The sequence below is a fragment of the Hippocampus guttulatus genome, chromosome 4, assembly GCF_054856545.1.
Source record: "Hippocampus guttulatus isolate MCC_2025c chromosome 4, RoL_Hgut_1.0, whole genome shotgun sequence".
In the NCBI taxonomy this organism is placed as follows: Eukaryota; Metazoa; Chordata; class Actinopteri; order Syngnathiformes; family Syngnathidae; genus Hippocampus; species Hippocampus guttulatus.
In genome coordinates this window covers 4061577-4080146 of record NC_141264.1, presented here as the reverse complement: position 1 = coordinate 4080146, position 18570 = coordinate 4061577, and the positions used below count along the sequence as shown (strand labels likewise).

At 41.4% G+C, this 18570-nt stretch overlaps 1 protein-coding gene and 1 long non-coding RNA gene across 4 annotated transcripts in view; one reads left to right on the top strand and one right to left on the bottom strand.

Moving 5' to 3' along the window:
• LOC147205687 (septin-7-like) overlaps positions 1-15525 on the top strand; it is a 49180-nt gene extending 33655 nt beyond the window's left edge. For all 3 annotated transcript variants that reach the window (XM_086108226.1, XM_086108225.1, XM_086108224.1), the window contains exons 8-13: positions 374-470; positions 9974-10025; positions 10275-10400; positions 11214-11349; positions 11591-11736; positions 13351-15525. In XM_086108226.1, the coding sequence (XP_085964352.1) occupies positions 374-470; positions 9974-10025; positions 10275-10400; positions 11214-11349; positions 11591-11736; positions 13351-13390 (597 nt within the window). In that variant the 3' untranslated portion in view covers positions 13391-15525. The remainder of the gene's footprint in view (positions 1-373; positions 471-9973; positions 10026-10274; positions 10401-11213; positions 11350-11590; positions 11737-13350) is intronic.
• LOC147205686 (uncharacterized) lies at positions 270-18508 on the bottom strand. Its single transcript, XR_015100601.1, has 3 exons — positions 18324-18508; positions 18022-18129; positions 270-490 (listed from the first exon to the last, which is right to left on the bottom strand). It is a non-coding gene; the product is annotated as an uncharacterized LOC147205686 (long non-coding RNA).
• Positions 18509-18570: the final 62 nt, after the last annotated feature.

Here is an 18570-nt window from a genome sequence, read left to right as displayed (position 1 = left end):
TATCAGTAACTGCTCCCTCTGGCCAAAACAAAACATTGTCTCTGTTTGCCTCTTTCAACTGATTCCATCAACAGTGTTCATGTTAACCTGGACGGTAATCCTGTCTAAACCTTTCTCGGGTACCAAAAAAATTCAATTGAAAATTTTACTCTGTCTCTTTACATCCCAGCTGAGGTTTTTCGTTTTTTTTAGTCTATAAAATGGCCCACACGGCCCTTTATTTCATCATCTACAGTAGCCTCAACATTGCCCAGAGATGCATAGGGATGTTAGTCATTGGCAAAGACTTTATTGCCTTGTGACAACTCAATGACAACAATTGTGATATACCACTAAACAAATTATTGAAACAATTTTTTCCACCTCGCACCAGGAGAAGATGCCATTGGCTGTGGTTGGCAGCAATGTGGTCATTGAAGTAAATGGAAAGAAGGTCCGAGGTCGCCAGTACCCGTGGGGTGTGGCAGAAGGTAGGATTCAAGCAGGCCATCTGCCAGAAAGAAAAGACACGTTTTAGACATTGTCGATCTTCATTTTTTTGGATGTTCAAGAACTTTGCACAGTGTGTTTATAGGTTTGAGAATAGGCTGTTTCAGAACATAAGTTCAGACCTGTATGTTCTCAAATCCTCCTTATATCCTCAAAATGTATTAAATGCCTGGTGATAAAATGGATCTTCTCAAAATGCAATCTGTGAAATGATGTGAAAGCCAGTTCAGAGAATCACAGTTTTCCCTCTGGAACACGATTTATAGGTTTAAAAGCTGTTTTGGGGAAACACTCTTTTGCATTTTTGCAATTTGAAAGTAGGGCTGAACAATGTTGAAAAATAATCTCATTGCATTTCAATATTGCAAATCCCATTCAATATGCTTTTTTTTTTTTCAAGGTCCTCTTCCATTAATGTAAGAAATATATTTGTCTGTATGAGTCAATAAACAATCTGATTTACGATAATCAATGTTTTGGTCTTAGAGGTTAGGCTCACACTAAAATAAAGGCCAGCGATTCATGAAAAACAGTATATTTATCTACTCTAATTTGAGCTTTCAATTTAGTAAACATGTTGACTTGCAGTCTTTTAAATATTTACAATGTCAACTTTCCTCCCGAACAAGTGCGATATAAACGTCAGTCATGAACAAAACATGAAACAATTTATATACTGGAAATATGTGGACTGCAAATTTTAGGCACTGAACATATCTACACAGTAAGGCTATGCACAAATCAATGGTGATTTGAAGATGGATTCTAGCCGGTGGAGAAAAGCAAGTATTGAATTCAAAATTTTCCCCTAAAACCTCAATGAATCTTGTCATATAGTACTGTTGCATGAGAGCTCAGTATGTGTGACACAGCTGAAATAGTGTGAGGGCAAGCAGGTTTGTCAAGTGTTGTGCGCATCCACCCGGTAGTGGATGCGCATCTCTTAGCCACCAAATGAACTTTAACTGTTCGGCAATGAACTCAGTGAAGCCCATCTTGGCAGTGGATCAACAATTCTGTCCTAAACCTATCCATCACACTGTCATGCATAGCAAAAAAAAAAAAAAAAAACCCCCAAAAAACGTTGCCCCAGAGAAAACACCTCTTCGGCTCGTTAGCTTGAGGATTGCGGTGTGGATTGGATGTTTTAGGAGTTCAGGAACAGTGGCTGGTGCCGCTGTACTTTACAGTTTAATTGATTAAATTTGCAAATAAGTAAATGCCACACTTTGTAAAGCTCTTTGAGCCCCCACTGTAGGATGTAGATGCAGTGCTATAAAAATGCACCCCATTACACCATTTTAATCAAATTTGATTTTTTTTTTCCGAAAAGGATTCAAACACCAGTCACGGTTCGATAGAATCATTGTAAACACAAATGACGAATGGAGGCTTTGGGTACGAGTCTAAGCTCTCTTCGACAGCATATAAATGATATATAGACATACCTGTACAGTGTGTGTGTGTGTGTGTGTGCATATATATATATATATATATATATATATATATATATAATGTGTGTGTGTGTGTGTGTGTGTACTAACTGATTGAAATCTTTTATTTCCAATTTGAAGCCTCTGCAGTTTGAAAATTTACATTCTTCTAAATTGCTATGTTGATTTGAATTTGACTGATTGTTCAGCCCTATTGGAAAGTACTGATTGCAGAATGTACCTATAAATAGGATTGCATTTTGAGTTAGTATTGGTTTATTATGACAGTTAATACATTGTTTGCTTTTACCCCGACTGTTTTTCCCCAACCAAATCAGATCATTCCTTCTGACGACATTGGTCTTTATCCTGTTAGGGATTCTGGAAAAGGAGGCTGGATTTTCTTTGTTCTGAAATATATTTCTGACTCAAAGCATCCAGCTGACAATACAATATATTCGCCTTGTTTTAATTTATGCTAAATTGTCTGAATGATGAGAATTTATTAGTCTTTCACGTTTTCATTCTTTCCTTTCTCTCCCTTTTTGTTTCTTTCATTCTTTTCCATGACTGACAGAGGGCATATTTGGTAAACAGATCCAGTCTTATCTTTATTTTAACCCCATTTTGTCACCTTCAATTCCCCATCAGAACATCCCTAGCCTTAATCTTTCCATCACTCCTTTCCTCTCCGCTCTTTGGTTGCTGCGCTCACATCATTCGGCTGATGATCCAACCAATGCTTTTATCAGACTTGGGCGGGATACTAATTGCAACATTCAAATTTTAAAAGATGCCCTGCTTTCACAAAGATGAAGCTATTTACATTTATTCAAAAAATAAAATAAAACAATGCTGCAGAGGTCAAAATGACCCTTATTTGGTTTTGTAATTTTTTTGACCCAGAGCTCATTGGTATCATGATAGGAATCGCATGTTGATGCACCATGACCATATAACACGGTTCTTGCATTTTACCCAACTGAAGAATTGCTGCGTATTTAATATCATTGAACTACGTAGAAATGTTGGTTGGTGCAAACATTAGCAGTCAAACAAAACTCTTCGATTCCTGGATGTTTTTCCAAGGTACCTGCAACTCTACAAGTTATCTCAAACTTGCTGGATCTACCGTGTGTTGAAAAAATACTGGTCGTCCTTCTGCTGAATTTTGCATTGAGTTTGGTAGCCTTTGTGAGATAGTAAAAATTGGCTTGATGGTACGTAACATTTAGGTGAGCTCAGGGATGGCAATTTTCCGCGGATACGCGGAAATCCGCCGTTTTATTTCTTAAATTGATCATTTTTGTGAATCGTCTAAATCCGTTGAGAAAATTTTAGGGGAGGTCAGGTACCTTATCGTCGAGTTTTCACGAGCTCTCCCGATCAGTCTTTCCATCTTCCGATTGTAAACAGCCCTGCGATTGGACGTGTATGCTGTCTTACTTGTTGTGATTGGTCGCTATATCGGCAAATGCAAATCACAACCAATCCGTGTTCGCCTTCCTAAACCCCTTTCTCGCGAATGCCGAATGTTATCGAGACTCGCGACGAAGCTAAAGTGCGTCAGATAGATGCGGATCTGAAAAACACGTTTCGATGGGACTAGTTGGATAGAAAGCTGACGGTGTCCCCAGTAGGAAACAGTAAAGAGGAACCATTGTGCTTGTGTCGGATTTCGTGAAAAAGCTCGATGTCGCCCGTAAAGCTCTGTGTACAGTGTGTGACGATGTCATTCTATACGGATCGAGAGGATGGAAACCTTTACAGAGTCACGCAACCTCTGTGAAACACCGAAAACAGACATTTCTACTGAAAAGTAACTACTCGATCTTAAACGCTTTTCGACAGCCTGGAGCATGTGTAAAAACAAGAGGAGTTGGCTAAAAAGAGAGTGCAAAAAGACGGAGAGGACCAATAAGCTTTTAGCGCTTGCTAAAAAGCTTAAAATAAAGAGAAAATAAAGTATTCTACCTCATGAAACTGTATATTGTTGTATATACTGTAAATAGACATCCACTTTATATAATAAAATACATTCATAACCCATATTTCATGAACAGTGTGGGACTTCACTATCACTGTATGAGATAAGAATCAACAGCTTTTTATCACATTTACACAACACTTTATGAATACAAGTAATGAACAAATCTTAAATATGGCAGGGAATGCGTTTCCTTTTTTAGTTTTGATTTTGAGCAGCAAATTTGAAGTTACATATTGGTGCTCACCAGGAATGCATAAGCAAATTTTCACTTGAAAGAATAGTGAACAATCTTGGGATTTTTTTTCTGTTCAAGTTTCAAATAGTGTGTAAATTGAATACACTTCATCTTCAGCATGTTTCGTGCCACTTTTGTAAGTGGCCACGCCCCCGCCCAGGCCACGCCCCCTTTCCACTTTTTCCATCACTAGCCATTGCCATCCCTGTGAGCTAAATATGGAAGAGGAAAAAAAGTAGTTAGGAAAGGGGCACTGTCTTTATTTAGTTGATGCTTAAAGTATGAGCAATGAGGAAAAAGAGCCTTTGTTGTATCACTGCTACAGATAATGCTTAATGGTGTCTTTCAATCGCGCTTCAAAGTCTGACAAAAATATGTATCATCTGTCTCATGCAATAAATAGCTTTTTCTTTTTTTTTTTTTGCTTAGTTTTGTTCTGCCCGTATCTAGAGACGTTATTTCAAGTAGCGGCCATTTATTTTTGGTCCAGGTCTGATGCTGTGGCTAATTTTTGTGAAAATCATTTGAAAAGCATTTTGAAAGCCAAACACTACGGGTCCCGTCTTTGCTTCTGTCGTAGTTCTTCAACTTCATTTCGGCCTGCTGTTCCCTGTGTTGTTTGACTCAAAACACAGGGATATACTGTATAAGCTAAGGTTAGAAATGCTGTTTCACCGAGCAAAGCTGGGATCCATGATCCACACACATTTTGAATAGATTCATGCGCTCGTATTGTAGCAGTCTGTGCAAGTTATTAATGTAATGTGGTTTCATCATTATTTTCATTCATTTGCATTCTTGAGGGACACAAAAGACGCAACACGCATGCTTTTGCATGTTTCAAAGAAGAGATTGTGTGCTTTTAGCAAACAATGTACAGTAGTTTATCATCAAACAGGTAGATTAAAAAAAAAACGCCTGGGGCCTAAAACACCTGATGAACCATGAGAATATTCTTTGAAATGATAACTGATTGACAAATAGACTCGACATGCATTGTTCAGAATAATTCATCTGGTATTTTCTGCCAATGGAATCAGATTGATATTATTAACAAGCCACTTTGTTTTTCGCCCCTTAAATCCACGAGATCCTTGTTTTGTCTCCTTAAAACCACCCCCACCCAGCCGGTCATGCATAAATCCTCTTCTTTTGACCCAACTATCCCACTCCCTTTATAACCACTGCACTCTTAAGCCAGTCAGCTTGGACACATGCAGGTTATGGTGATGACCTGGGCCAAATCTGGGCTGATTTTGGGCCAGAATCGGCGTATGAAATTACGAAACTCCAGTTACTCCAGACCCAGATTTTGCCCCCGATGGGCACAGACAGTAACTGAAAAACCATACCCCTCCCCTTCGTCAGAGCTCCCTCCTCTAGAAGATACAGGAGGTCAATGGCTGGCTTGGGAGGCCAAGGGGCAAGACTGCTTAAGTTTCATCAATGGTAAGGTGTCCTCCTTATTTGCTATCCTGATGATGATTGACTACCAGTGGACTGGAAGTTAAACCAATAAGGAGCAGCACTTTTGAATACAGAAGAGGCTGGAGATTGTCTACAGTTTGCCTACGACCACATTCATCCTCAAGAGCAGTCCTTTTCCAGAATCCCAGCCGATCATTAACCATGGCTGCGTAATTAAATTTGAATTAACATTATTAACTATCCCATCATCAAAGGACATATATGTGTATATACATTGGTACCTCTACTTATGAAATTAATTGGTTGTGGAAGAAATTTCTTAACTAGAAAATTTGAAATAGAGACGCATTTTCCATGTAAATGCCCTAATTTGTTCAAAGCCCTCCCCAAAATTCAAGTCAAGTCAAGTCAAGTCAACAGTATTTATAGAGCACTTTCAAACAGCCATCGCTGCATACAAAGTGCTGTACATGGAGCAATTTAACATGCACATGCACAATAGTCAAAGGTCAGGTCAAGTACAACTTTATTGTCAAATGCGCTGTATGTGCAACATACAGCACAGATGAAATTTCTTCCCTCTCAACAAGACAACAAGAGGAGCCGCTGCGGGTGATCGCGCCACCATCAAAAGAACAGTTAACATAAAATTACAAAATAATACAACACAACACATAAGACACAGACAGTCGTGCAACCTCACCACTTTTCCTGCATACACTTTGTTGTTTGAAAGAGGAGTGAATGAAAGTCTCTTTTTCACCAGTGGATCAAAGACATCATGCTGAAAATGTGCACATGTATGCTACAAGCTAGGTTTGAAAGCAACAAGAAGCTGTCGCATCCATTAACGAAAAAGAGATTGGCTCACATCCCCTGTCCCATGTAAATCCGCTTCAATTCCAAGCCGCGACTTTATTTTTTACCTTTTGTTTCTTGAAATTTCTTTCCTAACAAGAGGCAATATTTTCCCGTTGAAACGTTTCGTAACTCGAAAATTTCATGTGAAGAGATGTTCATAAGTAAAGGTAACACTGTGAGTGTGGGTGTGTGTGGGTGTGTATCAGTGGCGATTGCTCTCGGACTGCAAGGGAAGCTCAGCTTCCCCTAAAATGTCAAAGAATAAGTGATCAAATATATAAATGTAAATGTCATTGCGTGTACATGTCATTTACAAAATATGCGCTACAACGTGATCAACTTGTGTTCCGAATCAGCTTCTTATTACTGGTTACGACGCGACTCCCTTCTCATTCATTGCCGCAGCTTCGCTGTGCTTTAAACGGTGGACGCTGAGCAACCGCTCACCGTCTACTGCCCAGACGCTGAGCGTCTCGAGAGTTCAGGGTAGGTTGTCCCAATGCGTTGAACGGAGACAAGTCATTGGATACAAGCTGGTTTTTGTCCCACCCACGGACACTCGGCGTCTCTGGGACTGGATGGCAGTGGGCGGGTACCGGACGCTCAGTTTTTCTGCATCAGATTGGATGATCTGTCTGAGCCTGTGTTCCAGTTAGATTGACATCGAAATGAGCGAATCACTGACCTTTTAGTGTAGGCATCCGTGTGAGCAATTTTTCAATTCACATTATGTTCTGAGTTGAGCTGGAGACGTATTCTAATCATTTTAGCGACACTCTCTGTTAAAATCGACTAGCGACAGATTCATCTTTTATTTCTGGTGTGTTTTATTGTTGTTGCTTGTGTTCACAGAGTGACTTATATCACCCCAGTTAAATCCCTGGAAAAGATTCCTTGTTGGTATGACAGGGTCACAGATCATTTTCTTGAAAAGGAGCGGAGAGTAGAATTCACATATAAATAAACACACATTTTATGATATTGCCCGAAATTGAGCTTCCCCTCCTTGACAGACCAGCATCCGCCACTGGTGTGTGTGTATATATACTGTATATATACGTAGCTCACAAACAGTTAGGGATATTTGGCTTTCAGGTGAAATTTATGGAAAATGCAAACATTTCCTGCTACAGTGATATTGTATCATGAAAGTAGGGCATTTAAGTAGACGGATGCACTCGTGATTTTCTCATCTCAAGCAATTCATTGAAACAAAAGTTAACAACAATGGCGGGTACACCACAACAAAAAATGTCAAAATCTCATTAACTCGTCATGCCCTTGAGCGTTACATTTTGATGACAACGTGTCATGCTGTTCACAAGTGGACTTATTATTTGCTGAGGCATCCCACTCTTCTTGAAGGGTCATTGAGGTTCTGGGGTGTTGAGTTTTGAGCCTCTACATGGCGACTCTGCGGATCCCACAGGTTTAGGATCAATAGGATTCAGGTCTGAAGAAAGTGCAATTGCCATTCCATTTGCGGTCTACCAGCCTCCAACAGCCGTTCCCTGATGATGGGACCTCGATGAGCTGGAGCATTGTCGTCCATGAAGATGAAATTAGGCCCGTCTAAGGGCACAATCACTGGATTAATAATGTTAGTCAGGTAGTATGTGCTTGTCACAAGGTGTAGGGCAGCTCTGTACCGACTGTATGCACCTGCCCACACTGTGACATCGCCACCACCTAAAGCTTGTCTGGTGACAACAGTGGCTGATGCATAGTACTCTCCTTGATGTCTCTGACATCGTAGGCAGCCGTCATTTCTGCTCAACATGACTCGACTTTCATCAGAGAACAGCACTGAGGCTCACTAGTCCATCCAGTGGAAATGATCCCTGGCCCTTGCAAGACGCTTGCAGGTCATCTAGCACGCAGACCATAGTGATGCAAACGCGTTCGAATGGCCTGACGTGACACTTGGGTGCCTCTTACCTCCCTTAAACGTGCCTGGAATGGAGTGGCATTCATCATCCGGTTTCTCAGGCCATTGTTCACAACGTAGCGGCCCAAGGACGTCCACTTCTACATCTTTCTGTGACTGTTCCAGTCTCTGCATCTCTGTTGCAACCCTAACCCATCGTAAGGCACATACTAAAAAACAAACTAAATAAATAAACACCATTTACAATCATGTTCACACCCAAAGGACAATATAGAGTCTTCAAGTAACCTAACATTTCCAGCTCCGGCCTCCCTGTGTGGAGTTTGCATGTTCTCCCCGGGCCCGCATGGATTTTCTCCGGGTACTCCGGTTTCCTCCCACATTCCAAAAATGTGCATGGCAAGCTGATTGAACACTCTAAATTGTCCCTAGGTGAGAGTGTCGTGGATGGTTGTTCGTCTGTGTGTGCCCTACGATTGGATGGCAACCGGTTCAGGGTTTCCCCCCCTACTGCCCGAAGACAGCTGGGATAAGCTCCAGCACCCCCTGCGACCCTTGTGAGGCTAATGCGAATCGGAAAATGGATGGAAGTAACTGTTAGGTTTATGACGCTAAGAATACATCAGGAACAGGAACACTCAGGAGGCAGGCATGGGTGTCTTTCTTGCAAGAGAGAGCGTGCTAAAACATGTCTCGGCTCACAATCTCGGAGCAGCTATCCAGCTGGCTCTGCCATGTAAACCGTTACAGGTTCCGGGGCAACTCTGAAGAGACCGCGTTTGTCTCCTTGCATTCATTGGAAGGATGTCCCTGATACACGATCTTCTAATGGGTTTGGGCAGTATTTGCAAATTCCACAACAGTTTCAGTAGAGGAGACTTTCAATAAGAACACACAGTTCATTCCTGAGGTGATCAGACGGCTCCTGCTGGAGGTCGGTGGTCCGCGAACACAGCTTTGAATGCCCCTCACATTGTGTCCTGGGGTTGATGTTATCTTCTCACAAGCAACAGTTAATTTGATCAGAAGCTGTTTACTTAACAAAAGGATGTTGACTTAAAAGCCAGAACAGGAGCAGGCTGAGCTCTCCCGGGTTGACAAGTCTCCCATTATCAACCTACCCCATTGTAAATGAGGTATTTGCGAGGTCGTATGGGATCCATACCACTCAAAAAGATCAAAGCACATTTTCCAAACCCATCGTGCACGGATGTGGGTTGTTTATTTATTTATTTTTTTGCACATAAATTTGGAACCTCTTATAAAAGCTTGTTTTATGTTGCCCTTGACTTGAAACACAGGCTGTCTTGGGAAATATCTCAATGAGCTCTCTCTCTGCAACCAGTCATATGAATTCATTTTAACGCCGACTCGTATGCGTCATAATAACTCATGAACTGAATTATTCATCACAACCACTAACTTGTTTATTTTTGTACTTATATAATGTAAATAACAATAAACATACTTTTTTTTTCACATTAACTGCAAAAGTTAAGCCTAGTTGCAAATGTTAAGCCGACATTTTCCCCTCTTCCCTATTACTGATTGCAACCAACAATTATGATGAGTAAATATGCTCATTCAGAGTCATTCAAATATCTGTGTGACCATTGTGTCCCCCACTTGTTTTTGTGTGTGTGTTTCAGTGGAGAATGGGGAACACTGCGATTTTACCGTGTTGCGCAACATGTTAATCAGGTAAGAGTTGCGGCCACTCCACTTCACTGCTTAAAGTAAATTTTCCCTTCAAGACAAAGCCATTTTATAGTCTCACACACAAACTTCTCAACAAGCTCAGAACAGCACATGCCCAAATGCTTGAGAGTAAGTCAAACATGTCGAGTCCAGTTGTCTTTGATTCAGCTCTTGTTGCACAACACTAACCTGAATCACTGTGAAACTTCATCGAATACAACTTTGCTCCCCCAACCCTTTGCCCATCAACAGGACCCACATGCAGGATCTGAAGGATGTCACCAACAACGTCCACTATGAGAATTACCGCAGTAAGAAACTTGCCGCTGTCACCTGTAATGGAGTGGATAACACCAAGACCAAGGGACAACTTACTAAGTAGGCGCCATTACTTTTCTCAGACTAAAACATTGCTGATTCATGTGCCCACATAAGGTTATCATTTGTTAATGATATGCCACATTGTAAATGACCCAGCCACTGTCCCGCTTGCTTTCTCCCTATGTACACTTAACTGTTCAGAAAAGACACCGGCAGCTTATAATTACTACGACCATTGCGATTGGTGTGAAACTTCACATGACTGCGCACACACCCGCATGAGTGTCGCGTGAACAGGATCGTGCATAGATGGTGGATATATATACACGTCAATAGTTAGATAATAGGTAGGTAGAGAATATCAAGGTTATTTTCAGTATATTCTCCAGTATGTACCTACCGACATAAACATCTCTCACTTTCCATGTGAGAGAGTGCAAGAAGAACGAGAGAGAGAGAGAGATCACATCATTTAAAGGCACAAGATGCCAATATATTCCTGTGTGTGTGCATTCACATAATTCTCTCAAAATCACTTTATTTCTTTACCTTTCCTTCTATTATGTTTGTATAAAGTATACACTTACAATACAGTCCTGTTTTCATTTGTTGTGTGGTTCTTTGTGTTAAGAACGGATTAATGGGATGTCCATTCATTTCTATTGATTTGAGATACAGGTCATATAATATGCGTGCATGGAGATAGAACAAGTTCATCTCAGAAATCAAGGCACCACTGTTCATGTAATTTTTTTCCTGTTTACTGTAGATATGAATATTCTATATGTGTCTAGACCAGAAATAAAGTCGCGACTGAATGTCAACTAAAGCAACTTTTAAATTAAAAATGACCGATGCTATTTTGAACAGGAGTCCCTTGGCACAGATGGAAGAGGAGCGGAGGGAACATGTGATGAAAATGAAGAAGATGGAGGCGGAAATGGAACAAGTCTTTGAAATGAAGGTTAAGGAGAAGAAACAGAAACTGAAGGATTCAGAGGCTGAGGTACAAGTGTGTTTTTATACATCAGGCATCACCGACCTTTTTGAAAGTGAAAGCTACTTGGATCCTGATTAAGGCGAAGGGCTGCCAGTGTGATACACACTTCTAAAATGAGAAATATGCCCACGGGCACCACATTGGTGACCCCTGCAATACATCTTGTGTTAACTGAATCTTATTTGATTTCCACATGTTCTGAGCCTGTTTGCGGTTTTTTATCTGCGTCTGCCGTTTCAACCTGCAGCTGGAGCGACGTCACGAACAAATGAAAAGGAACTTGGAGGCACAGTACAAAGAGCTTGAGGAGAAAAGACGAGTGTTTGAAGATGAGAAGGCCAACTGGGAGGCTCAGCAGAGAATCCTTGAGCAGCAGAAATTGGATGCCTCTAAGTGAGTAACAGAAACCCACAAACAGCTTGAGCAAATGAAATGCTGCTGAATTTCTGTCGCTGAGCACAACACAGTGAGGTGTCGACCAATCTAGTCATTGTGTATGTGGCGCAGACTCATGTTTCACATTGAAAAATATTCAATTTGGTCAAGCTCGGTTGTGCAACAGATTTCCGATAGGAGAGGTGGTGGCGGCGTATTGTCAGAGTGAACATGAGCCGAAGATTTTGGCTGTCCAGTGAAAACAATGCAGACAAAATGGAGGAAAAAAAAACGTCTTATCCCGAGCTCAGGGACATGACACAAGAGCGGTTGATGCGGTAAAAACAAGGCATAGCGATGAATGTAAAGGTATCGGGTTGCTTGACAGTGGTAGATGCCTCCGATTCAAGCATTTTGAACCCTGTAAATGTTCGCATAGCACACACTCTTCACGAGTATCGCATTGCATTATGAGTGTAAGGCTTTCTGTTGGAACAGTGACAAACGCATATTGCCAAGTTGTGATCGACTTTACGTCCAAACAAGCATGAAATTGTAGCAGGCTACTGTATTTTCTGCGCTATAAGGCAACGGTACGCTGACATGACGGAATGTCTTTCCGTACTTATTTGTCATGTCTTTATCGTAGTTGTTTGTTATTGATGATACTAGTGTAGCCTGTACTACCGCAGACAAATTCCTTGTGTTTTCTACATGGCCAATAAAGATGATTCCAATTCTGATTCACCAAAAGGGCACACAAACCTCGTGCGCTCACATTCACAAGGAGTTAAATGTCCTTTAAAAGTCTTGCTTGTCTCCTTCTTCCTTTGTTTTGTCAGTAGTTAACTATGCTTTTGGTCTTAGCTTCGTTTCATTACGGCTGCGCAGAGCTCACAAGGTAGTTGTCTGTTTGAGTGTGTGTTGGTGAATGACTAGTGTCGGGCAGAACCCTTTTAGGTTACAATTGGTTCCTGCTTGTAATCACCACTCGATGGCATAGAAACACTAACAGGGAAACAACTCAATGGGGAACATAAAGAGAGTTTCAGGCGCTTTATATTAGTTTTCAAAAATGTAGTGTATGTTGAAATTCATTCTTTCAATTTCAGTGACTCCCCAGCTCAAGAAAACCGGAAGCTCAACAAAATCAAGCGTCAGTTGATGACACAAATGTTTTGAGAGCAGCTCTAAAACAACAATTAGTAACTTTAGAGATGGCTTTAGGAATCAAAGTATGGAAGTTACCCCAGAAGTTGCAAAATCAGTCATGAGCAGAAAGACTAAAAAGGCTAGGCTGGAATTCGCCATGAAGCAAAGGAAAGCCGAAGCAATTTTGTAAGGGGGAAAAAAATCTGTCAAACTACGTCTATGTAAAACCAATCCATGGGCAAGACATCGAGAAGGCGCCTTCTTTTTGATTGACCTGTGAGCACGCATTCAGTCATTAGCGCAGTATTCGGATTGAATTACTTTGATCGGCTTTAGTTCATGAACATGCACAGTCCAGACCACACACGACCTGCTTCACGAGGCAATTTCAAATTTCAACGGGGCTTTACTTGAGAAGTACAGGTACGAGCTGTGGATTGTGGCCCTTTTCTAGTCCACCTTTCTTGTTTCCTCAACTAGGACCATGGAGAAGAACAAGAAGAAAGGAAAAATCTTTTGAAGAACTGACGTCGCTCCTCTTAAGTACCAGCTGTGGCCCGAAAATGCTTTCTTTTTTTTGCTCTCTCTGTCTCTCTCTCTCTCACACACACAAACACACACGCACACTGTTCCTAATATACTTTGTCATTTCAAATTCAGCATGTTTACCATATACACAGTCACACAAAATGTTTCTAATGAACATCTGTGATTTCAATGTGTTTGTAAACCTGTGTTCCCCCTTATTTGTCCTGACAAAGAGGGGAAGCCCGAGTTCCTCTGAGCTGCAGTCTAGCGTTAACACATGGTGAGGACCATCCATTTATACACTTGTACTTAGTGTTATGTTAGTCTTGTGTTCTCGATATTCTTGGATTCCACTCTACTACACTCTTTGTAACTGAATAGATGCTCGAGCACTAATTATCTTTGGGAGCATGCTTGTTGTATGTATAATGATGAAAATAAAATATTGGACATCCTTTCGTTTAAAAAAAGAAAAGAGAGAGAGAGACACTATGAAGCATCTTGAAGCGCTGCAGTTTGCTTTTTTTTCCTCAGTTTGGACAAAAATGTGACATTTTCAAACAATTTGGAATGATGTCAAACTGTAACATGAGTGTTACTAATGCATTTCTTAAGTGCTACAAATGAAATCAACTGACTCGGGACACCAACAAAAGTTAGTTTGTGGGGGGCGAGTACCATTAGAAACTAGGCATTGAACTGAAGCCAATTTCTTTTCTAAAACATGTCTGAAGTCGTGTCGTCCAATAAAAGAGGAAGAACTCGACAACCATCAGCGTCTCAACATGTCATCCATTTGAGACCTTGTCGGTGGGTTTCATGTTTCTTGTCCGAGTTGCTTTTGGTAACCGTCACTGAGTAAACAGACGTGCTCATAAATCACAACACCTGCATTCGTTTCTTTCTTCTCAATGGCGAAAACTATTCTAACTGCAGGCCGTCTGGGAGGTGAAATCATGTTTACCAAAGAATTTAAGAAGAAGAAAAATGGAATTACTCCCCACCCCTTTGCAACATTCTATGCTTTTACATGATTAGGTCTATAGCTTTTTGTGTTTGAGTAAATTGTGTGTTTGAAGGTGTCGACAGAGCTCAAAGAGGGGCCAGAAGGATCTGGAACGGCAGTCAGTTTTCCTTGCGGTGTGTGTTTGCTAGTTGAACTGAAGATATTATGCAAAAGCCTCATCGGTGTCTATATAGAGAATACAGATGACAGTGATTACTAAAAGAGGGGGGGAAAAAAGTTTTTTATTGTGATGTAACTGACGAGTGTTGAACCAGAGTGTGGCAGACGTTTCTTTCCCCTTGTGGTAAAATAACAGAACTGGACAAGTCGCAAAGAATTCCTTCAAGTTTTCCTCCTCTTGTACTCCAAAGTTTAACAAAAAAATTAAAAAAAAGTTTGAGAAGTGTAAAATAGCCTTCCAACGGATAGAATATAAAAATGCTTCCACGTTAACCAACAAAGGCTTGCTTGTCTCATAGAATATTGTAAGTTCAGGGCAGAGGGCAACACTTTGAACCTTTACTATTTCTTACCCAGAGTTGTCATGGTTTATTTTCTTACGACAGTGAATATGATGCATCTGGAGGAAGGACAGCTCGCGCGTGGTTTTTTTTTTTAGCCTCGTAAGAATCCCATTATCTTACTCCAGACTGCATGAAAGTGTTGTTCTTGGTGCATTCAAACCAGATGCTAAAGGGACGAACCCGAGAGCTTTGCATTTTGCTTCTGGCTGCGATAGATAACATATATCGTGTATGTTTTGTGGAGGCCGTTCAGTTGCCTTTTCTTTTTTTGTGACGTTTGTTTGGCTGATTTGTTTTCAAGATTTTTTTTTTAATGCCAGAAATAACCACTGAACATGTTAATTTTCAGTCAGTGAAGAACTAATTGTAATACGGTTGTAACACATTTGAATTAATCAATTCCAAGACCTCTCTATGATGACTGATTTTGACAAAAGTTGATATTTCTGTTGATTCTCAAAATGTTACAATTTGCTGGCTCTTCTGGTTACTGCATTTTTTAAAAACTTTTTGTTTGTTTTCTCCTAGCTTGTTTTATCTGGTCTGTCTGTTACTGTACATTGACAATATTAAAATTGACAAAAGTTTTAACCCCTACTCGTCCACCGTATCGTTTTTGAACAACCTTTAAAATGTATCTCACAGCGTGTTTTAATGCCCTCATTTGTAGTGTATAGATACATAGATACTTTATTAATCCCGAGGGAAATTACACATTGATCTGTTGCTCACACTCACACAAAAGCAGTCCCATTATAAATTGAATCAAATTCAAAAGATGGATTAAATTAAAAATGAAATCAGGGCATTGTTAAACATCCACCCATCCATTTTCTGATCCTCTTATCCTCACAAGGGTCGCGGAGCGTGCTAGAGCCTATCCCAGCTGTCTTCGGGCAGTAGGCGGGGGACACCCTGAACTGGTTGGCAGCCAATGGCAGGCATTGTTAAACAATGGAAAAACAAAGTTAGGACAGCATGCTGTCCTGCGCCTTCCGGACGGGACAAACGAGACACTAAGTCTTTCCGGAGAGACCCCCAGTGAGCGGAACCTGGAGCTCACATAACTCCTCTGTCAGGGGAAGATGTGGTACAAAGGGTGGCTCTTATTGGACAGGATGGCCCTCATTTTGGAGAGTGTTCTCTTCTCCAGTGTTTTCTCCATGAGTCCAAACCCAGACAGACGACTGAGCCTGCCTTTTTAATGAGCTTGTTCGGCCTCCGAGTGTGCTCTCTTCTAATACTGTCCCCATCCAACACACAACAGCATAAAACAGGACACTGTGTCATGGTTCCGTTTTGTTTTGTCTCCAGCAGGTGGCAGTGGAGGGCTCGTCCCCCCATTTCGCATCTGTCACCTGTTTGAAGAGATTGTCAAGCTGTCACCAGTTGTCTGATAATTCGTCTTGCTCTCGTCTCACGTCCGAGTGCTTAATTCGAGACATCCGTCGCTCCCGTTCCTGGCCTTGTCGTATTCTGGTTTGTTTTCTTGTTTTCTTCGTTTGTTTTTGATATTGCTATCCTCGGTGCATGTTATTTATTGATTGGACTTGCCCTGTGGTTTTTGGATAAGCGATTTTGCGTTCGTTATTTCTCCTGCCTTTCGCAAGATCGTTTTGTTAGTTGTATTATTTTACCCTTGGTTGTGCCCAGAGATTTCTATTGTCCTTTGTCGGTCTTGCAACCTTATTTTGTAAATAAACCTTTTGTACTCGATCTTATCCTCATCTGCATTTGTGGGATCAGCTCTTGTTCAAGAACCAACACACTGGACAAAATAGTTGGATTAAAAAAAAAAACTCAGGGTGGACCCTGGAGGAGGCCAACCAGGAAGAACATTCTGTTCTGCCACTTCCAAAATAGCTGCCCATCTCAGCTTGCTGTCCAGCTGCTTGTATGTGGAGACCACCTCCACATCTGATCCCTCAATGGTGATGGGCTACAGGGTGGGAGGTGCCCGGCCAAAGTCTAACACAACCTCAACCTCCTTTGTTTTTGCAATGTTGAATTAAAGGTAATTCTGCTGGCACCGCTCCACAGAATCAGCGACCAGGCCACGAGATTCACTTTCATCACTCCCCCTAATAAATGTCACCATTGCAGTGTCGTCTGAGAACTTCGGCATATGACGTATCTGAGTTGTAGTGGAAATCTGATGTGTTGAGCGGGAAGAGGAGGGGCGAGAGCACCATACCTTGTGGTGCGCCGTCTGAGGAAATCAGTGTAGAGCATAGGTGTCAAATTCAGGTCCTGGAGGGCCGCTGCCCTGCATGTTTTCCAAGTCTCCCCGTTGCAACACACCTGATTCAAATGAATAGGTTCAATGTCAGGCTTGCGCAGGGCTTGCTGATGATCTGATCATTTGAATCAGGTGTGTTGCAACAGGGAGACTTGGAAAACATGCAGGGCAGCGGCCCTCCAGGACCCGAGTTTGACACCTATGGTGTAGAGGATGAAGTGTGTATTCTGCCCATGTTTGAACATGCTGTACAACTATCCCATGTCAGCATGGGAACACACACACCTTGCCTCCTCTCCTCATGCCTGCAAGTAGACCTTTGCACCCTTGAATCATCAATCACTTGATTGAATCATCAATCACTTAATAATATCAGTACTTCCTAAGTGGAGACCTTGTGGAGACACATAGACCTTCAGAAAGCACCAGTTGATACAAGATGATTAGTTTAGGAGAAACAGAGTTCCGATGCCACGTCATAAATTTCGGTACTGCCCCTCTGACGATATAATTGTGTTGTGAATCTCTTACACCTTCGCACTCAACCGCGGGTGCCCGGAATATTCTGCAAATAAAACTTTCGAAGGTACTGTTCATCGTCTCCAGCCTGTATTTGGATAACCAACATCCTCATCGTCCGAAATTAACAAACATGCGGAGGAAGAGTAAGGCCAACTCTCTCCCCCCAACAAGGAAAAACACCCCCACTGCCCCTACTCAAACACTATGTCAGTCAAATAATCTGTAATCCAGTGCACAAGATGGTGGTACACAATGATGTTATATCTCTCCTGGAGAAGGCTTGGATGGATAGTATTAAAAGCAGTGTAGAAGTCAAAAATTAGTATTCTCACCATACAACCACCCACATCCAGGTATGTGAGGGCACGATGTAAAAGGTAGATTGCATCATCAACACCCACCCTCTCTTGGTAGGCAAATTTTAGAGTGCCCCGCACTGCCTGCACAAAAGATAGAAGAAGCTGCAGGACCAGACTCTCTTGAACAGAAATCGCTTGTCATCAGGTTGCAGGAAAAACAAGGCATTAAAAAAAGCTCCTGCAAAAGGCAAGGTAATAAATAGTAACACCGAGAAAATATATTCTATAACTATATCTATAATATAGATCAAAGACAAAATAATATCAATACTTACAACTGAGGAAGTAGATGCAAAAGTGATGAGAGCGAGAGGTCCAGAAAACAACACTTGAGCAAGAGCAGCAGCAAGGTCAATTATCCAACAAGAGACATGGGATCTTCGCAGTCCTTAAATACATGGCTGAATCATGATGATCACATCACGTTGGCATCAGGTATGCACCTGGAAAAGAAGCCTTCCACTGACACCTGCTGGAGAAACAAAAGAACAGGATCATTACATTGAAATGCATGGATTCACA